This window comes from Aegilops tauschii, chromosome 6 (assembly GCF_002575655.3).
Source record: "Aegilops tauschii subsp. strangulata cultivar AL8/78 chromosome 6, Aet v6.0, whole genome shotgun sequence".
NCBI lineage: Eukaryota > Viridiplantae > Streptophyta > Magnoliopsida > Poales > Poaceae > Aegilops > Aegilops tauschii.
The window spans coordinates 435,428,777-435,449,331 of NC_053040.3; the positions used below are offsets into that span (position 1 = coordinate 435,428,777).

Here is a 20,555-nt window from a genome sequence, read left to right on the forward strand (position 1 = left end):
TGATGGGTAAGCTCAAGGAGGCAGGTGAGGGTATGAAGTGGCTCCACCCATACCTGGAACGTAGTTTTATTGCAAAAAGTTGCTAGCTTTTGCATTTCAACCCTTAACACGGAGCACCCCGCAAAAACCACAAGACAAGCCCAGACCAGAAAAGACAGGATAGTCATAAAACATACTACAGGATAACGTAGAAACGTATCATGAATTGGATACAGTGCTTCGGTTAGTATGGGGCAAACATGGCCCTTAAGGTTTATCTTTTCTTAGCTCTAGAACTACTGCGAATTCCCTCAAAAAAAGAACTACTACAGAAATTATTTTGTTACAGCCCAAAAGTAAATTAAACTGTTGGGACTTCTACAACAACATCATAACCTAATGTATCATCACTGTCAAGAGCGAGCTTTGTCCTTCTACTTATTTCATTCACTCAGATCATTCGGGCCTGGGCTAGTAGGTTGCACTGATCGCTGCACTGGTTCCTCGTCGTCAGATTCTGACCATGCTCGTCTCTTCCGCTCTATCACGGATTGAGGATGACCCTACAATACAAAAGAGTAGATGAATGCAACTTTGCAGCAAAGCACTTATGAGCATGAACGGTTTAAACCACATATGTATGGAGCAAAATAACTTCCGTTGCATAGCAGGAAACAGATATCAAAGCTCCCCAAAGGAAAAACAAACAAACTTGGATGCAGAAATAAATGTATTTTGACTTTTCTGGGAAAGAAACAGGAACCCTAACCGTTTCATCTTCGGCGTCAGAATCCTCAAGACCAGCAGCCGCAAGAAGGTGATCTGGGGCTTTCTCTGGTTTGTCACCGCCAGGATCCCTTGACATGTTTGCATAATCATCTTCGTCTGGTTCATTTCTGTATTGATCTTCTTCATCATCTTCGTATTGCATCTTTGTCTTCTGATCCTTCCTTCTCTTGCCACCCTTCCTCCTCTTCTTCCCACTGTCCCCATCTTCATCTTCATTCCTGGACCTATCTTTTCTCTTACCAGGGGTGTTGTTGGATGTTTTCCATTGTTCCTAATGAGAAACAGTACATTGTCAAATCATGCTGTAAGCTGTCAGGCAGAATCCAAATGTGCTTGTGACATTACAGCTTTGGAGAAACTAATCCTGGGTTAGGTACTTAAGTTGCATGATCAAAAGCAGATTTTCACACAATGGACAAGAAAAATATTGTCTGTCACCATTGCTATACATAACAAATTCTTGGAAGACTATTGACTGATTTCCCAATAAAGTGCCTATTATTCAGTGATGCGATAGTGCAAGATGAGAATACAGATAACTGTAGAGAAAATTGTTCCCAAAGGGTTCCAAATAGCATGAGGAAACATTGCAACTTATTTGTGATTGAATAGTCTTTTCCACATAAGCAACCATAAAAATGTGTCACATCAGACAGTATAAAGAAACTATGTCTTCTGTAGGCACAAATAGCCTGGGGCCAATACCAACAAACATATCTCAATAATGGAGTGGCATACCACAGCTGGTCCTCCTTGGCGAACAAAGAACAGCTGTGTTCAATCTCAGGTTGTAATCAACCCGACCAAAACCGATGGAAGGGTGCTAGTTCATTTTTGGTATGTGCAGGCAAGTCGAGTAGCTCTAGCTCAAAACTTTGTATAGGCCGATTTTCACGGGTAGATTTGAATCGTTCTTTAACACTTATGAACGAATCATTGACATCTATAGCTCTCATTGAAACACACATGGTAATATATAAAAATACCTTGACACGCTCAAAGTGCTGCTCCTGTTGCATTACTTGCTTTAATTCATCCTCTTGCTTCCTTCTTTCTAACTGTTACCAGCACCACATTAGCCATAAACATATAATATTTTTCAAACACAAACAGACATTTATGATGAAATACATGCAGCAAGAGCAGGACCTGGAATTTCCTCTGTTCTTCAGCCCGCCGGCGAGCTTCATCAGCTAAAGCAATTTGACGGGTAACTTCCAATTTTTGCTTGGTTTGCTTCTCAGCTTGTTCAGCGGCATCACGATGAACCTTAGCAGCATCAAGCAAATGTCTGCAATACTCGACATGGGTTTCTATTTTCCTCTCATCAAAACCATGGGAATGGTACGTTGATGCAACAGACAACAGACTGAACACTCTAATGGCGTTCTGAAGCTCAGAGACTGTTGCACGAACCTAGAAAAAGAAAGCATGCAGCAAAAATTAGTTCTGTGGTTAGTAAAGAGTACATACAAGATGATAGATTGTCATATCTTAAACAAGGTGGGCAATGGCCTCTAAAAGAAGCGATCTATTTAGTGAAGAAAAAACTGTCATGAGGCTTTTATTCCCTATGAGAGCTGTAGGCCTGTAATTCATAATACCATCTTTCAGCATATCAGGGTCAGATCTATGTTCCAATAAGTCTGTAGATGGGATTACCCAATTTATATTGCCAGAACATTGCAGTAGTTTTGTCTGCTGTAGCTTGCAGCACGGAAAAGTTTGGTATAGATCTTAACAGGGGACTTGTATGCAACACCAGGATCATGTGGTTCACACAAGGTAGTGTTTGGATAGGGTCGGGTTGAATGGGATAGGACAACCTGAAAATTCAGGATGGAATACAAACACTCCATCTTTGATGGATGAGACTCTGCAGCATTTTGTTTGGGATGGATGGACGCTATTAATTAATTAAATTATGCCATTAACTTTCATTAATAATAGTTATCATGCACTAATCAGCAGATGCTAACACTAAGCTGCATTTGGCATTTCGGTGGATTACGATCATCATGTTTATGTAATCAGCTTCTATATATATTTTTATGGTTGGCTAACCAGCATTTTCCTATTTATGTGCCTATTTTTTCACAACAGATTACTGAGGAATAAATTCATCACAAGTTGACAACATGGTTCAACAACCGGAAACTAAGCATAAGTGTGAATAACTAGATCACTTATCAATCCCAATCTTGAAGTAATTATCACCAACTATTGCCAACGCTCATGATTAGTTGTGCATGGATGAGCTTATTTGGTCAAATGGGTGAATGGGCCTGTCAAACATTTCTCGGGGACATTCCTTCCAAGTTTAGTGAGCTTGTCCAGGGTGGAAAAGCCTCCCACAGTCCCACCCAACCAAATACAGGGAGATGCAAGGATGATTCATATAGGTTTTGGTAGTGGCGGCATCTGTAACCATGAGCCTTTTTTTAGCGGAAACGGTAGGGGAGGCCCCGACAGTAAATTTTATTAATAATAGCAGAAGTAGAGAGGGGGGAGGGGGTTGTACAAAGGGGAAACTAGGAAGAAGGGCTAGGGCTAGAAAAAAGCCAATCCAGCCTGAGCCTGAGAGAGGCGGAAAGCTAATCCTTCATTCTGTAAGAAAGAAGAGACCCCTCTTGAAGTTAAACAACAGATACTTTAGCATTTCTCTGCTTCCAGATATTCCACGCCGCAAACACAAGAACCTCAAGGAAGAAAGGCTTGCTGATCATAAGTTTCGCCTGGGAAACAATCTCCTCCATGGATGAAATGTGGATATCAAAGCGAAGTCTGAGACACTGCCAGCATGAGGAGCTGAAGCTAAGCCAGAAGAGGTGATCGCGAGTTCCGAAGGAGTTCGATTGGCAGAGAGAGCAAATGGAGCCCCAGGGGAATTAAACTGGCGAAGTTGAAGCATGTCTTGGTGTTAAGTTTCTCATTCAGGAGCCAGGCAAAGCCTTCGAGCTTAGGAGAGCACTTGGAATTCCATGGCAAGAGGTGAAGGATGGAGCTTGGAGATGCTGAAAATGAGCCTTGTAGATTTCTGAAGATGAGAAAGTTAACCCCCATGAGAAGGACCAAGAATCGGCAGCATACGGGAAAAGATGCAAGCTGACCAGGAAATGTCTGAACTCATGGAATTCAACAAAAGCCTGGCTGGAAAGGGGGGTGGAATAGATCCAAAGGGTCTTGGGTGGTAAGCACATCATGGACCGAGACCAGATTATCAAGGGCAAGAGAATGCAGCCAAAGGATTCTTCTCCACAAAAGTTGATCAGTCCAATAATCACCCCAAAAAAAAGCAGTGTCACCGTCAGCCTTCAAACCAAAAATGACTTCTCCCTAAAAAAACACAGGGATGACGGATCACCTCAAAAAGCTGGATAATGGAGAGAAATGTGGAGTTTGGAGGATATAGAAATGAGCCACATGGTATATACCAAAACCAGAGAGATTTGGGTGGTATTACCTTTTTTTCTCTTACTTCATAAATCAAAGAATCAGAAACCAGGCAAAGAGAAGTATCAGTACTGACCTCATCAACTGTTCGTTTTGTCTTCTGTAGGGTAGAAGCAGAAAACTTCTGCATTGAAACGCCAACATTAAACCGTAATAAATAATTTGATGGAGCCAAATGTATAGCTCTCAGCAAAGATTTCCGGCAGTCTTGCCATTGCTCAGCTTCATAATGTGTTCGGGAAAGGTATAAGAGTGTAGTTGCATCTGTGTTGTAGAAGAACTTCCGTGCACAGTTTTGGTACTGCAAGAAAAGGAATTAGGAACTTCATTCATCCGAGAGAGAGAGAGAGAGAGAGAGAGAGAGAGGGAGAGAGAGAGAGGGAGAGTACCATTTTAACTGCTTGTTGGAAAAGGCCTTGAGCAAAATATATGTGGGCCAAATTGATCCATACATCAGGTACCTGAACAAATATACTTCCTGATGCAGCTTCATGTACCTAATATCAAATTGGTGATGCACTTTATTAAAGTTCACAGTTTGTCATATAGAATAATGAATATTGTTTTCCCTTTCTAACCTGTGTAAATAACTCCTTCGCAATATCCCATTGGGCTTTCTCAGCATGTAAGATTCCAAGACCATTTGCAGCAAACATATTACCATGGTTCTGCTTTAGTACCTGAATCAGAGATTGAGATCCCAACAATGAGCAAACCGGCACTTAAAGAGACCATACCATCACCAATCCCTCAAAGCACTGCAGTACATATTTTGCTTTCAACCACACATTTGCTTTGTGGTTCCAAGAAATTAATGCTCTCATGTAAAAGAAATTTAATCAAAGTGCATCCAATTCAGTTGCCTGTTTATTTACAATTCTCCAGAAAAGAAAATGTATCATCATTCATCACATCTCGCTGGATGGCTTGCTCGAGTATGACTCTGGAACTCAAACTCACAAATGTACCAACCAACTTCCTAAGTTTTCAACTTGACTTATTAAATATCATGCCATTATATTTCTGTAGAAATACAACTGTGAGATTTGAGGCAAACATGACGAAAGTGTAACATTGCAAATCAATAAAGAGCTTGCTAGATGTCCTGATGTCCTACTACAAATATCACTCGCACTACAAATTATGGCATTCAAATTCCTAAGCTTTTGACTTTACGCAGTAAATATCATGACTTGATCAATGATCATGTACAAAGTGTTTCGTCCCAACCGGAGAGTTGTTTACTCTTTAAAACAAATATGATTGCCTAATTCAGTGATTTAATCTCCAAAATACATTAAATATGGAGACAGGAGTTAAAACTAGACAATTGTTTTACTAGAAAACTAACAGAAATAAAAAACTAAGCATTTGCTACACTTTTAAAAAGATGGCATTAATGTAATAAAGAACATGAGAAATCGTGCTAGAAATATAATTACTGAAGTTTAAAATAGATTAAATGTAGCTTTTGATTCTTGTGCAGAGGATCACAGAACAATTTGCCTGCTAACTCTTTGTTAGCCTGAAATACTACTAAACAAACAAACAAAAAGCTTATCAACAGTAGAAACTACAAGCTGACATCAGGCCCAAGAATAGTCGGTTCTATCTTAAACAATAAGCAATGATCACAGATGAACTTCAGGGAACATAAATTACGGAAGATGTTCCTGAGATATCCAATCAAGACAAGCCATTCTGAGCATCAACATAAATGGTGAATATAAATGTACATGTATAATACATGCCTACACACAATTACCGAAACAAAAGACAGCTGCTGAAGAACAGTTTGTGGGGTATATTTCTGTACTCCCTCTGTCCCATAGTATAAGACCTTATTACATCCGATTTGCTCACAAATCAGATGTAATATGGTCTTATATTATGGGACGGAGGGAGTAACAAATATGAAGGAACAGAATCTATTGCATGAAAACCTCCAAAGACCTGATGAATTTGAGAAGATAACTGGGAATAATAGCTGGTGTAACATATCATACATTCAAAAAAAGTTCCTTTGCTTTCTCCCGATGAGTGGCCTCGAATTTCGGGGCCTTTTTCTCAGGGCGATTGGCAGCAAAGTAGTTCCAGTTGCCCTGTAACAACACATATGCAATTGATCAGTCGGAGAAGAATTAAGTAACAGTCATTTACAGTGAAAATTCTGTATTACAATGACCAGCTATTGTAGAACTGTTGGAAATACAAGGGGACGAGTTATATATGTAAGCCTAACGTATCACTAAATTTGGTGATACACTAATGGTCTAAATTACTTGACGCATTTTATCCTGCCAGCAGGCAGCAGCCAATTCATAAAAGGAAAATATGACGCACTGTCATTACAAGCTATATTAATTCAACAGTAATTGTAAACTGTAAACAGATAACTCAGGATGGAAGGGATTTACTTATTAAATTCTACCACGGCCATTCAAAAAACTACTAGAGTGAAGTAGGCTCACATACCAGCTGAAGCCATGAGTATGGGTCTTTTCCGTCAGTAGCATCTTTAGCATCACGGAAATGTTCCTTCGCAGTGAGCCAGGTTTCATCACTCTGAAGTTCAAGACTTCCAAGCATAGACAGTGCATTTGGATACTTACTATTTATCTTTAGAGCATCACCTATCTAGAAACAAATAAACCATTATTATTCTCAGTTAAGAAGAACAACAAATGTAAGCATCAGTACTTACCAGCTCAATGCTCAGTTGAATATTGTTTTTTTCTTTTGCAATAGACCCTAACCTCAGATAGGCATCAATGTAGTCTGGGTACTGTTATTATTATTAAAGAAAACAGGGAATTAGAATATAATACAAGTGTAGTACAAATACAAAAGAGTGTCTTCATTGTTGCACAGAGAATCCTGCATCACAGAATAATGCTACAGAGATCTATTTTAGAAGTCTATAGGAAACCAATAACCAATACAGCAACTCCAAAATAAATCACCAATACTTGTCACTTCAACATTTAGTAGGGAAGTTTTCCCATAATGATACTTATACAGATCAGGAACTTCACTTCCTCAGGGTCTGTACTTGTGATAGTTATTTGGGGGCCAACTTCTATCAAAAACATAATATTAAGAGCTTTTCTTTCATGTAGACTTCATCTATTTTTCCTTGAGCACGCACCTGACTGCATGTCATTTTGTCTTAGAAGAAGAAAGCATCGATATGACGTGATGTGGACGACAGATTTTTTTAAACAAATTGCGCAAGACAGCTTTTGAAGATGAACTTTTTCTAGACAATGTAAACAACATCAAACAAAAAATGTTCGTAAGGCCCTCGACAAGCTTTGACACTAAGGGCAAACAGAAGTAAGAACATAGTATTAACTGAAAAAAGAATGGGAACTACACAAAAAAGAATCGTGGTTACTGACTGAGGAATATATGCATAATATCCTGATAGAAAAGATTAAATTCTCACAAAATGACTGGCAAAACAATGTAACTAATACATCTGTGGTGGACGGGGTAAACATGGCAATGGTATCTCAACTATATCAAGAGAAGACCAATACAAATGAAACTAAAGGTAACTGACTGCAAGTTTTAGAGAAGCTGCAAAAACAAAGTCACACATGAAGGCATGTGCGCGCAGGCAAATGACTCTAAACATCAGAAAATGACAGACAAAATTGTGTGCAGATTGCAGCTGCAATAAACACCAGGAACACTAAGTAAGAAAAAGTGAAGGTTACAATTTCACTGTTTTCATGTTCTTTCAAAGCATGCTTTCATCCCCAGTTACATTTATACTGTAAAATAAGTAAATGAGAGACAGAGAGAGCGGACACTCAGGAAGGGTTTTGGGGATGACACCACAGTACCTTGAAAATAATGAGACGGTAAAGGAGGCTGGCTTTCACAGTATCATGAAGCTCTTCCAATAATCTTGCATAGTTAAACAATGTGGTGACTTTATCGCAGGGTAATTCAAGAGATACGTTTTCTTCAAGTTGGTGAAAAAAACTCTGATCCCTGTACTGCACACTCCAGTTTGCTATGGAACTACCAGCAGTCCCATCCATAATTGAAACCCAGATACCGTCTCCTAGAGCTTCCTTAAAACTTTGCTCAGCCAACTGAAAGCATGAACAAAAGAGGTACTGTCAGGTGTATACATGAAAATGTAAATACAATGTTATATGTATAACAGTAAACAAACCTCAAACTCTGCCTTCTCAAAATAAAGAAGTCCAATTCCATTGAGCAATTCAACCGGTATTTTCTCTCCTGCCTTCCTTAGGAGAGTACATGCCTGAGAAATGCTAGATAAGATTATGTATTACAAGGAGAACATCCAGTCCATTTAATAGTATTAATCCCCTAAGCTTTCTATTGATCGACTTAACACCCTCGTGTTTTAGTACCCATTCAGTAACCTGTCAAACTTGGATGTGCCTGGGAAATGCTAGATAAGATTACATCTTATAAAAAGTAGATTATGAGCTCCCTTGAAGTATCAAATGGTGTCAAGTTTAATCGTCTTTAATCTGCCAAACTTTCTATTGATCAAATTGACAAGCCCATGTTTCAGTACCAGTTCAATTACCAGTCAAACCTGGTTTTGCTTAGCCGGATTGATAGTGTGGACGGTGATATTGCCACATGGGCTGCCATAACACCTGGTTCCGCCACTTTTAAGCACAAAATGAATACTGACATCATCAAATCTCCACGTCTTCTTCCTACCCCCTCTCCACCCGAGCCATGTAAAAGGAAGACGGCGGGAGGATATGTAGAATATGATAGCAGCATCCATTTGTGGTGGACGGTAGCAAAACTAGGATATGCCAGATGAAGTGGCCCAGTATTAGGAGTTCAGGGGATTATGTGAGTCCAAAAGGAGTTTAGGAAGCTAAGTAGACAAACCCAATGCTTCTGGGGAGTAAAATATGCTTTCCTTTTAATAATCAGGTAAAATACGCATGCATTTGATCAACAAAGTAGTTAACATGCAGCAATAATGCAGCAAACATTTGCCACGCCAATAAGATCATAGCCAGAATGCCAGCCTTAGCTAACCTAGCATCACCAATATGCAAATCATGGTCAAATAATCCACTTTAGATAACCTATAATCACCAGCCCACACAACCAAGTATATGGTTTTTCATGCTGCAAACCAATTTCAAAGTTCGAAGAGAAGCACATATAACTTCATGTGCCAATCCTGCCAGAATCCACCCTAGAGAGCAGGTGATGCAGCACAATAGAACAACTCAACTTGTAGGAGAAAACCGGTTTTATCACAGCCAATACACTGGTAATCTAGAGGAAGAAGAACCTAAGCTGATAGAGTGATGAAGCCTATAATTAAATGAATCCACCTTCTGTAGTGTTAACGTTTGTTTTTTATATTAATCATACATTTGTGGATTATAAGATTCTAAGAAACAAAGTTCAGTGATTAATCCTAATTCGGAAACACTACACAAGTTTGATAGAAGGGGGAAAACAGCATTTTAAGAACTCCAACGTGGCATTGGTCAACACAATAAACATATAGCTAGTTGAAGAGCCTTACTGTCTTTAAGTATTCCATGGCAGCAGCCCAATCAGATTCTACCAACAATTCACCGAGTTCAACAAATGCCTGCATAGTGGATTAATCAACAAGATTATATGCAAAAAACAAACATTGGAACTACAATATCAGATATATGACCAAACCATGTATTGAATAATGCAACAGAGGTAGTACAGGAAGATGGGATTATTAAATAAGCGTCCAAACTTCACATAAGTACATGGTCAAATATCAAAAAGGAGCAGAAGTTTAGATCACTTGACTCCAGTTAACCTTTCGTGCGATGCTTTAGGCTGTGTTTGTTTCAGCTTCGTAGGGGGTTTCCGTTGAAAAAAGCTGGCCTTCCCGAGCTTCTTCACTTAAAAACGAAGCGTTATGTCTTTGCCACTAATATTTGGCTTATTTACAGCACAGATGCCACTGCACACAGTGCCTCTCCATCTCTCTCTGCTCTATTGCATTAACTGAACTTGGACACAGAAAGAACTCGAAAAGCTAGGGTTCCTCGTCCCACCGCCGCGCGGCCGAGCTCCTCCCCGTTTTTTTGCTATTGTGTGCATCGCTGGCTGCTGCTATGTTATGTATATGATCGCTGTGTGCTGTTATATATCTGCTGCTGATCCTGTGATGCATGTTTTGTTGTCGTAATAAACCGAAAAACAAGAATTTGTGTTAGATGTTGCTCATGTGATGCATTATGGGGGTGTTTGGTTAGGCTGTGGGAAACCAGCTTATGGTTGTGGGCTGTCTGTTGTGGAAAAGCGGCTGTGGCCTGTCTGTTGTGGGAATATTGTAGGTCGTTCGGCAAACTGGTTGTTAGACTGGCTAATTATGGCATTTGATTCAATATTGTCGCATGATAGTATAAGCTAAAAGCACATAAATAAGTGGCAGTTTGGCTTTTGGCTTATAAGCCAAAAAAGCCACCTCCAATAAGCCTAACCAAACACCATATACCACACTCCAGTTGTACATTGATATTGTGCTGTAAGATCACCATTAGTAGCTGCGATGTTAAATTTGTTGAGTCCATCAGTTATGTTCTTGTCTGGCAAGTACAACGGGGATCTCAAGTGAATATCAAGTGAGGGTTTTGTTTGTGATGGTTATAACCAGAAACTCAGCATGAGCATGCATCTGTTTCATGCGATACATTGGAATCTGAGTGCAAGAAGACGCGTGAATTTCTTGCAAACAAGCACTAGACAGAAAGAGACAAACTTCTATTTCTGCTTAATATCCTAATACAGTGCAAATAATTTCTTCACACTAATCGCACCTTTTACTTCTCAACAAGGGGAAGAAAAACAGAGGGAATTATGGTTCTAACAGGTTTCTTTCGTCAAAGACGTGGTTACGAACTTACGATTCAATCCACACATGTATCAGTACCAGGGACAGGACAACCTTGCAATTTCCATTTTTTTATAGGCATTTCAAGCCAGTGCTTGAAGAAATACATCATTGTTGTACACTCTTCTAGAGCACATAAGTAGGGCAGAGACTGGAAAAAATTGCCGTAACTACACTCTTGATTCGCTCACTTGAAACAGAGAATCCTAAGGCCATGAAGAGATACAGTGAAACAAGGGAGTAACTGATGTACAAATATTGTACATTTTATGTTTGGAAACCAAATAGAATGAATGTATACCCCTTTTCTACAGCAAATAAAAAGTGTGACTCTTGCAGTATTCCTCAACATCAATGAAACAATATCTACAAATTTGCATGACCTGGTAATAACTGCTGCTATAATAAATTCCATATTTTCATCTAATCATCGAACAACAGGACATCTTTAGAGGAATTGTTGTACACTCTTCTAGAGCTGCAATAAAAGGTGTGTGTGTGTGTGGAATCTATAATTTAGCGTGCCCAACTATCAATGAAGTTTCCTAGGTCCAGACATCCTAGTTCACACATGCATCCAAGATTGGCATTCCTGATCCTTAATCATCAATATCGCAACATCCAAGTGAATACAAGTTCAGTTAGTGTAGTGTTTTTGTAACAGGCGACAGTGATACAATTTGTACAAAATCGATGAATTTGTGGTTTACAAATTATTCACTAAAAAGGAGAAAGAGACGAATGACTACCTGGTGATCTTTTGGATCAATCCGTGTAACCTTCTTAAAGGTTTCTATGGCTTTGTCATTCTCACCCAAGTTTGCATAGATGTTCCCAATAGCCTAGCACAAGCAACATAAATCATTTCATTCATAATCAAATGGAATGCTTTGGAACAATGAATAGAAGCATTTGATTAGAAACACGTCTTACCTTCAAACTTTCACAATTTTCGGGGTGTACCTCCAGCACTTTCTCGAAGCTAGCTAAGGAACGTTTGAAGTCACCGAATTTTAATTGTATTTGACCAAGGCCTGGTTCAGATCACGAGTGTCACAAAACAGCAACAAAATACACAATAAAATATTCTAAAATGGAATTAAAAAATACGGATATGCCCAAGTATCACCTGAAATATCGATTAAGAGACAAGTATATCATGTATTTTAAATAGATGGCACTATTTCATTTATAACTAGCAAATCAATAGGAAGACAACAGGCACATAACTGATGATGAGATATGAGTACCTACTATAAATGACATGGGTTTCCTCTGGCCAACTTGCCAGAATTTTTATCAGACCTCACACTGCTTGCTTTACCTTGACGATTCTATCAATTCATAACCACCATAGTTACTATGCTATCCATGATTGTTTGCCCTTCGCAAGTAACTGATGAGTTCATCTTGGAGAGATGGCTCACAACTAACGAGTTTAAGAGACCTCACATATATTAGATTCTCCTTCGAATCACAAACATAAGTCCCATCAATGTGGGATGTGATCCATTCTACATCTCCGATTTACCCACTCCCCAATCAGTGATTGCATATTCCGTTCAATCACTAAGTAGTTTGATGCCTCAGGCAGAGATGCTTATCTCACTTGTCGTACATATATTGGAGCAATAAACTTCTTGTTGTATTCCTTTCCTTTAGGCGGCATGGCTCTCAACTTGATGTTCTCATACACACACAAGGCCGACTGTCGGACAATAATGAAGGCATGTGCTCGGACGATTGTCAGTGACATCGGATGTTGCTCACGACATCACTTCTCGTTCAGTTCCCGTGATATGCAGCGACTATGGTGAATACTCACCGAACAACGAACTTGTGGCACCTTGGTTCGGCTACATCACCAAACAGAGTGCATGGGGAGCGGATCAAGAGATCGAGACTATGATATGCGTATGACACCAGCATGTGCAATAATCTCGACGCTCGTTGCAGACAGAATAGCAAGTGCAGATAATATATTGATCTTTCTTGCAAGAGTCCAAGCACAAATGAGGGGCGCCTCCCTACTTACAGCGGCAATGTGCATTTACATTCCTGCCCCTAGGCAGTTTACGGTTGTACCATTTGTACTATCTTTAGGAAACAAAGCACGTAGTTTATCAGTTGATGCTGGATGCACGCCTATGCACTGATAACTGGCAACAATAGAGGGACAAACCACACAAGCAGCAACTGACCTTTTTAAGCTAAATATCTATGTGGTATAGTTTTTACGCATAATGCATTTTATGGCAACCGACCCCCTACATAAATTTATAACACTTCTTAAAGCATATGGCGAGGTGACTTCATAGATACGACCCTAACTTAAGATAACACCAAATTCAATCACAACACTTACTTAGTATGACAGCATAATAACTTACAGCCACTAGCAGATTAAACCAAAGCACAGAACCTAACCTAGTACAGAGTATAACATCTTTGAAACACACAGAAAAGAACTGCATAATGAAAGAGAGAAGACGATGCAAAGCCCTCCCCCCTCTCACTCCCTCCCTGCCTCCCTTACTCTTAATAACTATGCTATGTGGTTCGGTCTTAAAAACTACGATATGTGCTCTAACAGAGAACTAATTGCAAGACACTAAGCACATTAGCATATACTCCCTCCGTTCCTAAATATAAGTCTTTTTAGAGATTCCAATATGCACTACATACAAAGCAAAATGAGTCAATCTACACTCTAAACTACGTCTATATACATCTGTATATAGTGCATATTGAAATCTCTAAAAAAGACTTATATTTAGGAACGGAGGGAGTACACCAGAAGACAGAACTAGCAAATCAGTGTGGCCTTAGACATTAGAGATTAATTAGGTATGCTTGTTGATGAGAAATGCAGTGCTACTGCTGATTATGAGTCACACTAAAAATATAAACTGTCCTGACTCACCATTTGTACTATCTTTAAGAAACAACATTTCGATATTTTAAGTGGCTTTTACCAGAATATCAGCATTTTTTGCTGGAGCAATCTACTTACTATACACCTCTCCCTCTCCACCTCCCCCTTCCCTTCCACCTTATTAAAAATATCCCTAAATTATTAGCCCAACAACAGCGGAGTTAACTTGCAGGGATTTGGGTGATTTCTGACCATAGCATTGTGCGAGTATTTAACTACTACTTCATCTACTTGAAACATGGAGGTACATAAATGCTAAAAACTGCATACCAGAACAATGTCATGAAATAAATAAAAAAGAAAAAAGTGAATGAGAACAAGAAACTCACCAACAAATGGCAACACAAAGTCTTGCGGTTTATTGACTTCTTTGACAGATGCCATATAATACCGTCCAGCAGTCTCAAAATCACCCTGAATTCAGATAAATTGTCAAAAATACATCACATGTTCAGGGTTGTAAACTAGACTCTCAACACGGAAATCCAAAGTGTCAGCACAGAGAACAAGTGAAATAATACCCAACTAATTCAATGGGTATACGAATGGGGTACATCACCTTACTATGGTATGATCTGGCTAAGTTATAGTAGGATTGTGATTTCAGTAGTCCATGACTGCTTGAAGACAGAGCAGTCTCACTCAGTTGCTCAACCACAAAATGCTGGCCAGTAAAGAAATAATGGTTGGCCAGGTGGTTGAGTGCCAAAGTGCAATAAGGATAAATTTCAAAGGCTCTTCTCATTTTCTCCATCCCACTGCGAATTTCACCAGCTATGGCAAAGTTGCAATACTTAGAAAATAATGAGAAAAAAAGGTGAGAAGGAAATTTCTTGTCTGTAAAGAGCATTTACCTTCATTTGTTTGCAAATCCATGATCGCGAGTGCTACTAGCGCATCAAAGTTTTCAGGGTCCAACTGTGAAGTAATTGTAAGTGAATAAAAGCATGAATTCAACTTAAGGGACAATTATTCTACATGAAACAAGAGACAGATAAAAAATCTTGCCTGTAAGACTCGATCAAAAGCTTGTCGGGCCCTGTCTAGCTGACCAAGTTTGTATCGACAAAAAGCTATACCAAGCCTTACAGCAGCAGGACAATCTGCATATCCCCGCAGAGCTCTCTAGAAAGATGATTGAAATTTATAACATATACTGCAAAATATCATGGAATTGTCAAAAGAACTTGAGCTGTCTCCAACCTTATAGAGTTCTAGTGAGTTCTTATAACATTCCAAAGCTTTCTTGTGTTGTTGTTCCGTGTCACCCATCAGGAAATAAACAGAAGCCTGCACTGACAATATTTGCGACTTGAAGATTAGAACAACTGATAGGAAATATGTCAAAAAAATAATGATTAACACAGGCTTCTTTTAGTTAGTCCCTAAGATAAATTATTACATCTTTATCGATCATATGATAAGCATCAAAGCATAAGATTAAGTTGTTCTAGTAAAAGAGCAAGCATATGAAGGTTGCAGTTTCATTAGTATAATATACATGAGAGATCCTATAACTATTTGAGGGGTGTCAAGTTAGTCCTACAACTTCAAAAGTGCAGATTCAGATCCCAAAAATCTGTATGTTGTTCATCACAGATCCTAACAGCTCAGACCATGTTTGACCTGCTGACGTGGCACGTTAACCTCCACCACCTTGACACAGGTCCCATCCGAAATAGCTGAATGAAAGAACATTTTGCATAAACACCCTTGGTAGGCCTCTTCTTCTCACATGTGGTCCCTCTCTTCTCTCCCACACACGCGAGCACACTCATAGTGGAAGGCAAATGAACTGTATGGAGACGATGAGATGCTAGAAGCCTGTGCATTGAATGGCTCGTCGAACAGGGCAGGCGAGAGTGGGACGGCAAGAAGGTCATTGAGGAACTCGAGGAGAGAAGCATAAAACGAATCATCGTCTACAGCTATCCCCTGTGTGCGAGCTCCGTGTCATTACTGTCCATGAGCGGCAGACTCTGCAGGTGAGAATTGGGCAGCGAGAAGGTCGTGGAGAACCCGGATGAGGAGAGGCTTAAAATGAATCGGTATTTTTCACTTAGTGGTGGCAAACTTTTGTAATTTCCTGCAATTCCACTGAACGCGCTCTAAGGATCCAGAAAATAGCAGCTCCACTGTTTCGTACTAGGGGTCAGCTCAGATCCTAGATCTCGGCTCCGTGGAGCTGGGCCGTTCTGTCCGGCTTCACCCATGGAGTCAACGGAGCGCAGAGCTGGAGAGAATCCGAACAGGCCCTTACAATCTAGTATTTTAATAGAGAGAATCCAAACGGGCCCTTACAATCTGGTATTTTAATACTAAAAGCAAACTGCGGTCATGCAGAAGTACACATTATATACTTATGTTTGAAACAAGCATTACAGAAACCTGAAGAAAATTACCTGACCAAGAAGGGCTGGGAAATTATCCCCATCCTCATCCAAAACAATCTTGAATGAGTCAGATGCCATTTGCAACTCACCCTTGGCCACGCAGAGTTGACCTAGACAGCAACGTCAACAATTAAAATGTTAAAAACCATACTCCTCTAGTCAGAACAGCAACATGACAGAGCACTTTGCTGGTAGATAAAGTGCCCCCCTTTAGTCCAGTACTCCTAGGTTCTAGAGAGCAGTTGCATGATCTTGTCTAAGTCTAATAAACCAGTATGAGAAAACAACACTTACATAATACATAGCAGGTGCAACAAATAAAACCAAGGATGTAAAAATGAACAAAACTGCATGACTATAACACCCAAAGAACATCCAACCAAGCAGCACTTAGGCTTTCATCCATGCTTCATCTGAAGAGGTTAACCATGTGGGTTTGGATCATTCCTGAGCATTACAAGCTATTTGTAACAGAAATTCAACTAGCCACTTGGGACTAGCCGCAACACTACCAGGCCTCACTGGGCCCATGGCATCACAGTTTAGGTATATTCTATAAAAAATTCACAAACACATTGCTGATCTTGTGTTATTCAAATTTACAATGTTCTGGTGAACTAATGAACACAAAAACACTCATTCTTTCTGTTTATCACAAACTAGATAGGCAGAGCTATATAATGTCTTGTAGCATGTCTCTGATTCTGAAGTTGAGTTTCTATGATAGAGAAGCTACAAACAGATACAACAAATCATTCAACATTAAACAGAAATATCAAACTATCAACAACAAAAATTCAAACGGTCACTTCATCTAAGATGATGCTACACTTAAGTTAATGAAGTGCTACGCAACCATAACCAAAGATGAAAGTGTGCTATAAAGAGATGCACATAAGAGTCATGAAACTATAAACCACAACATATCTGAGAGCCCTGAAATGTTCTGAAGTGGTATAACCTCTTCCAATCCATGTAGAAGGTTCAGTTTCATCTATCCTCGACGCCCTATTGTAGTACTGAGTCGCATCTTTGAAATGCACTTCCTTCTGTGGTGCTTTCTCAGCCTTTCCCAAGAAAGTATGAAAAGCACCCAAAGCATTAAGGATGGCTATCCGCTCATACTTCACATCAGCATAATAATCATCGATTTCTGCAGAGGAGAGGGAATGGTTCAACAACAGCGGACTTATGCAGAAATTTAAAGTAACAATGAGAAATTGAACTGGTGTGGTATAATCAAAGGTGATATTATTGTTCAGATAATAAATTACAGTACAGGAAAAGAACTATAAAAAAAATAACCTGGGCCAGATCCTTCCTCTAAAATCTGCCGGAACTGTTCGAGCTTCCCTTGCTTGAAGTATTCTCTCTGTGACAATAATTTTCAGAAGTAAATTAGAAAAAACAGGTACCAATCCGGATAGTTCGATTTCACAAGAAAACTACCTATAAAATTACGAGACAGGGTATCTGCAAGCATAACAAGTTTCACCATGAAACTAGAGCTTGGATTAAACGCAAGTCACGTGTGTAAGGACCGAGATTTCGAGCATGAAACTCTGGCTCAGCAAGAAGCTCTTCTTCAGATCTTCCACTCAAATTATCCGTCCGAACGTATCAGGAAGGTATCCTCAGTACCAAAACGTCACCAGCATCACCCCTAGCCGAAATAGTTCCGGCCGAACAACCAGGGCAAAGCAGAGGACGGAATGACAGGCGCGCGCGCACGCGCACTTGCATTTGGAGAAATTCTACCAAAATCGGTCAAACCCTCAGAAAGCCCGCCTTGAAGCTGAAAAGGGTCGCCTCAGCGGGAGCGAGACTCCGCCAGAACCCTAGCCGTAGAAGTTGCTCTATCCGCGCCGCCGAAGACCTAGACCTAGACCTAAGTGAGGTTGCGAGGGAAGCTTGGGCTCCTGAGAGCGGAGGGGACCTACCGCGATGATGAGCCAGAGGTGGAGCGGAGCTTGCTCGGCCTTGAGGATGTCGAGGATGTCGGAGGCGTCGGCGGGGAGGTGGTCCAGCGCCACCCGCACCTCCTCCTCCGTCCCCTGCACCGGTATGTACACGCTCGCCATCCCGCCGTCGCTCCCCTCTCTTCCCTTCCCTTCGCCGCCGCCCAGGGGAGAGAAAATCGTATATGACAGGAGAGGAGGAGCAAACGCCCACGGGAGGTTGGGCAGCGGCCCATTTACTGCCGCGCGTTTTTTTTTACGGGAATAGCGGTGCGATGTAATGGCCCGGCCCAAATCCCGATTTTTCATCATCGGTTAAATTAACCTTTTTATTTCGGATTTAAGAGTATTATTAATTAGTTTTAAATAAAAACGACAAATAATCTTACGGAAAACCAAAAGGAACATGTACTGTTTTAGAAAATGTTCTTGAAATTTGAAAAAGGATTGACCCTTGTTCACGGAGTTGGACTTTTGTTGACCGAGGTTAAAAAAAAAGACTTTTGTTGACCGCCTCATACTTTGTTGATTAGCCATGTAGGATTGTTTATTTATTGGAAAACGTTTAAAACCGGTGCACCGGCCAAAGCGCTCGGCCGGCCTCACGCCAGCCTGGCGATCCTCAGGATCATGTGTCGCCCACTCTTGCGCATAGGCCCAACCAACCCTTTTTTTAGGGCCCATAACCAAATCCTTATCCATCCAGTCACTTTTCTTTGTCTTCCTCGCGCTCTCCCGCAAGCAACTCCTGCTCCTCCGCCATGGCCCTCGCCGGCCCAAGCTCCGCCCACCCTAGAGGACCCTCACCAAAGTTGCTCCATCCCAGGCACACGAGCCCTTGTGCATCCCTGCTCCATTCGTTGCCGATGCTGGGCAGGAAAACGCTGTGTGCAGCCATGGTCGCTACAACGATGAGCTCAGGCGGCTATGGTGCGCGGCTGGAGTGAAACTGATTAAACTAGCATCGCGAGGGGGGTTGTTGCGACCGTTGATGTGAGATGCCGGAACCAGGTGACGAAGGAGCTTCGACCCGTGGCAGAATTTGCTACAACCAAATACGGCGAGGGCATGACCCAGGACGGCGACGACATAGTTTTTGATGCAACCGTCATCAGTTTTTGCTACTACTGATGTCTACAATTGTTACCACCGGCAACGTCATTTGCTACATCCTTCACGATGATGCCGCAACCCCGGCGGTGGCGACAACATTTTTTTACTGCAACCGGCTATGAAAAAAGCTACCACCGGCGAGTTTTTTGCTACAACCATGTACGGATTAGCTGCGACCCGGGTCGGCGGCAACGACATTAGCTGCAACCGTTGTCGGTTTTTGCAACTACCGACATCATTGTTTGCTACATGCTTCACAGCTTAGCTGCGACGTGCGATGACATCAAATTTTGTTGCAACCGTAATTGGCTGTTGGTACTACCAGCGAAATTTTTTGCTACATCCATCAAGGCAGAGTTGCGACCTCCCGACGTCGGCGACGGCGATTTTGCTGCAACCGTAGTCGGGTTTTGCTACGACCGGCGAAGTTTTTTGCTACATCCATTCAACGGCGTGATTGGCTGGTGGGAGTCGTCGACGCAATTCCGTTCAGCGAGCATCAACGGCGAGGGGCGGCGGAGCTACAACCGGAGCCGCTGAGAGCTGAAAACCGTAGGTGCAGCTGTTGCATGCATGGGTCGAGGCAGCGAGGAGGACGACCGGCGAGGGTGGGAACCAACGACGAGGACGGCCGGCCAGGGTGGGGACCGGCGACGAGGACCGGCATGTCTTTTTGCTGGAACCAGTCGAGCGCCGGCGACAACAACGACGCGGAGCTGCATCCACAACAAATTTTTGCTACGAAGAACATGTGTTTTTTTGCTCGAACCAATCAAGCGTCGGCAACAATGGCGAGGCGGAGCTGCATCCACTGCAAAAATTGCTACGACCAGCATCTGTCTTTGCTGGAACCATTCAAGCGTCGACGATGGCGGCGAGACAAGCGCGGACGGCCAGCGAGCGCGGGCGGCGGAGGGGACAAGCGCGGATGTCACCGATGGCCGGCAGGCGCGGGCGGCGGCGAGCGCAGTCTTCGCCATGGCCGCGAGCTACTGGTCAACGGGCGCGTGAGACGTGGAAGGAGGCAC

The 20,555-nt window shown here is 41.4% G+C and overlaps 1 protein-coding gene across 1 annotated transcript; it reads right to left on the bottom strand.

The window, feature by feature from the left end:
* Positions 1-160: 160 nt before the first annotated feature.
* On the bottom strand, positions 161-18,642 carry LOC109778912 (protein CTR9 homolog). The gene is made up of 24 exons (XM_020337496.4): positions 18,397-18,642; positions 17,762-17,828; positions 17,418-17,609; positions 16,466-16,566; positions 15,267-15,353; positions 15,072-15,188; positions 14,918-14,981; positions 14,623-14,837; positions 14,393-14,477; positions 12,062-12,162; positions 11,878-11,970; positions 9,773-9,841; positions 8,411-8,503; positions 8,073-8,327; positions 6,926-7,006; positions 6,697-6,858; positions 6,228-6,323; positions 4,800-4,901; positions 4,611-4,718; positions 4,298-4,522; positions 1,918-2,184; positions 1,755-1,826; positions 749-1,039; positions 161-542 (listed from the first exon to the last, which is right to left on the bottom strand). Exons 1-24 carry the CDS (start codon positions 18,535-18,537, stop codon positions 423-425), a joined length of 3,204 nt encoding a protein of 1,067 aa, XP_020193085.1. The 5' UTR covers positions 18,538-18,642; the 3' UTR covers positions 161-422.
* Positions 18,643-20,555: the final 1,913 nt, after the last annotated feature.

Bases quoted from the DNA above. Each gene is read 5' to 3' on its own strand.
- LOC109778912 (XM_020337496.4), bottom strand. From the start codon at position 18,537: ATGGCGAGCGTGTACATACCGGTGCAGGGGACGGAGGAGGAGGTGCGG. The intron at 1,827-1,917 runs GTCCTGCTCTTG...TGCTGGTAACAG, and splicing joins AAGAACAGAGGAAATTCCAG to TTAGAAAGAAGGAAGCAAGA. The intron at 1,040-1,754 runs GTATTTTTATAT...GTTTCTCATTAG, and splicing joins AGCACTTTGAGCGTGTCAAG to GAACAATGGAAAACATCCAA.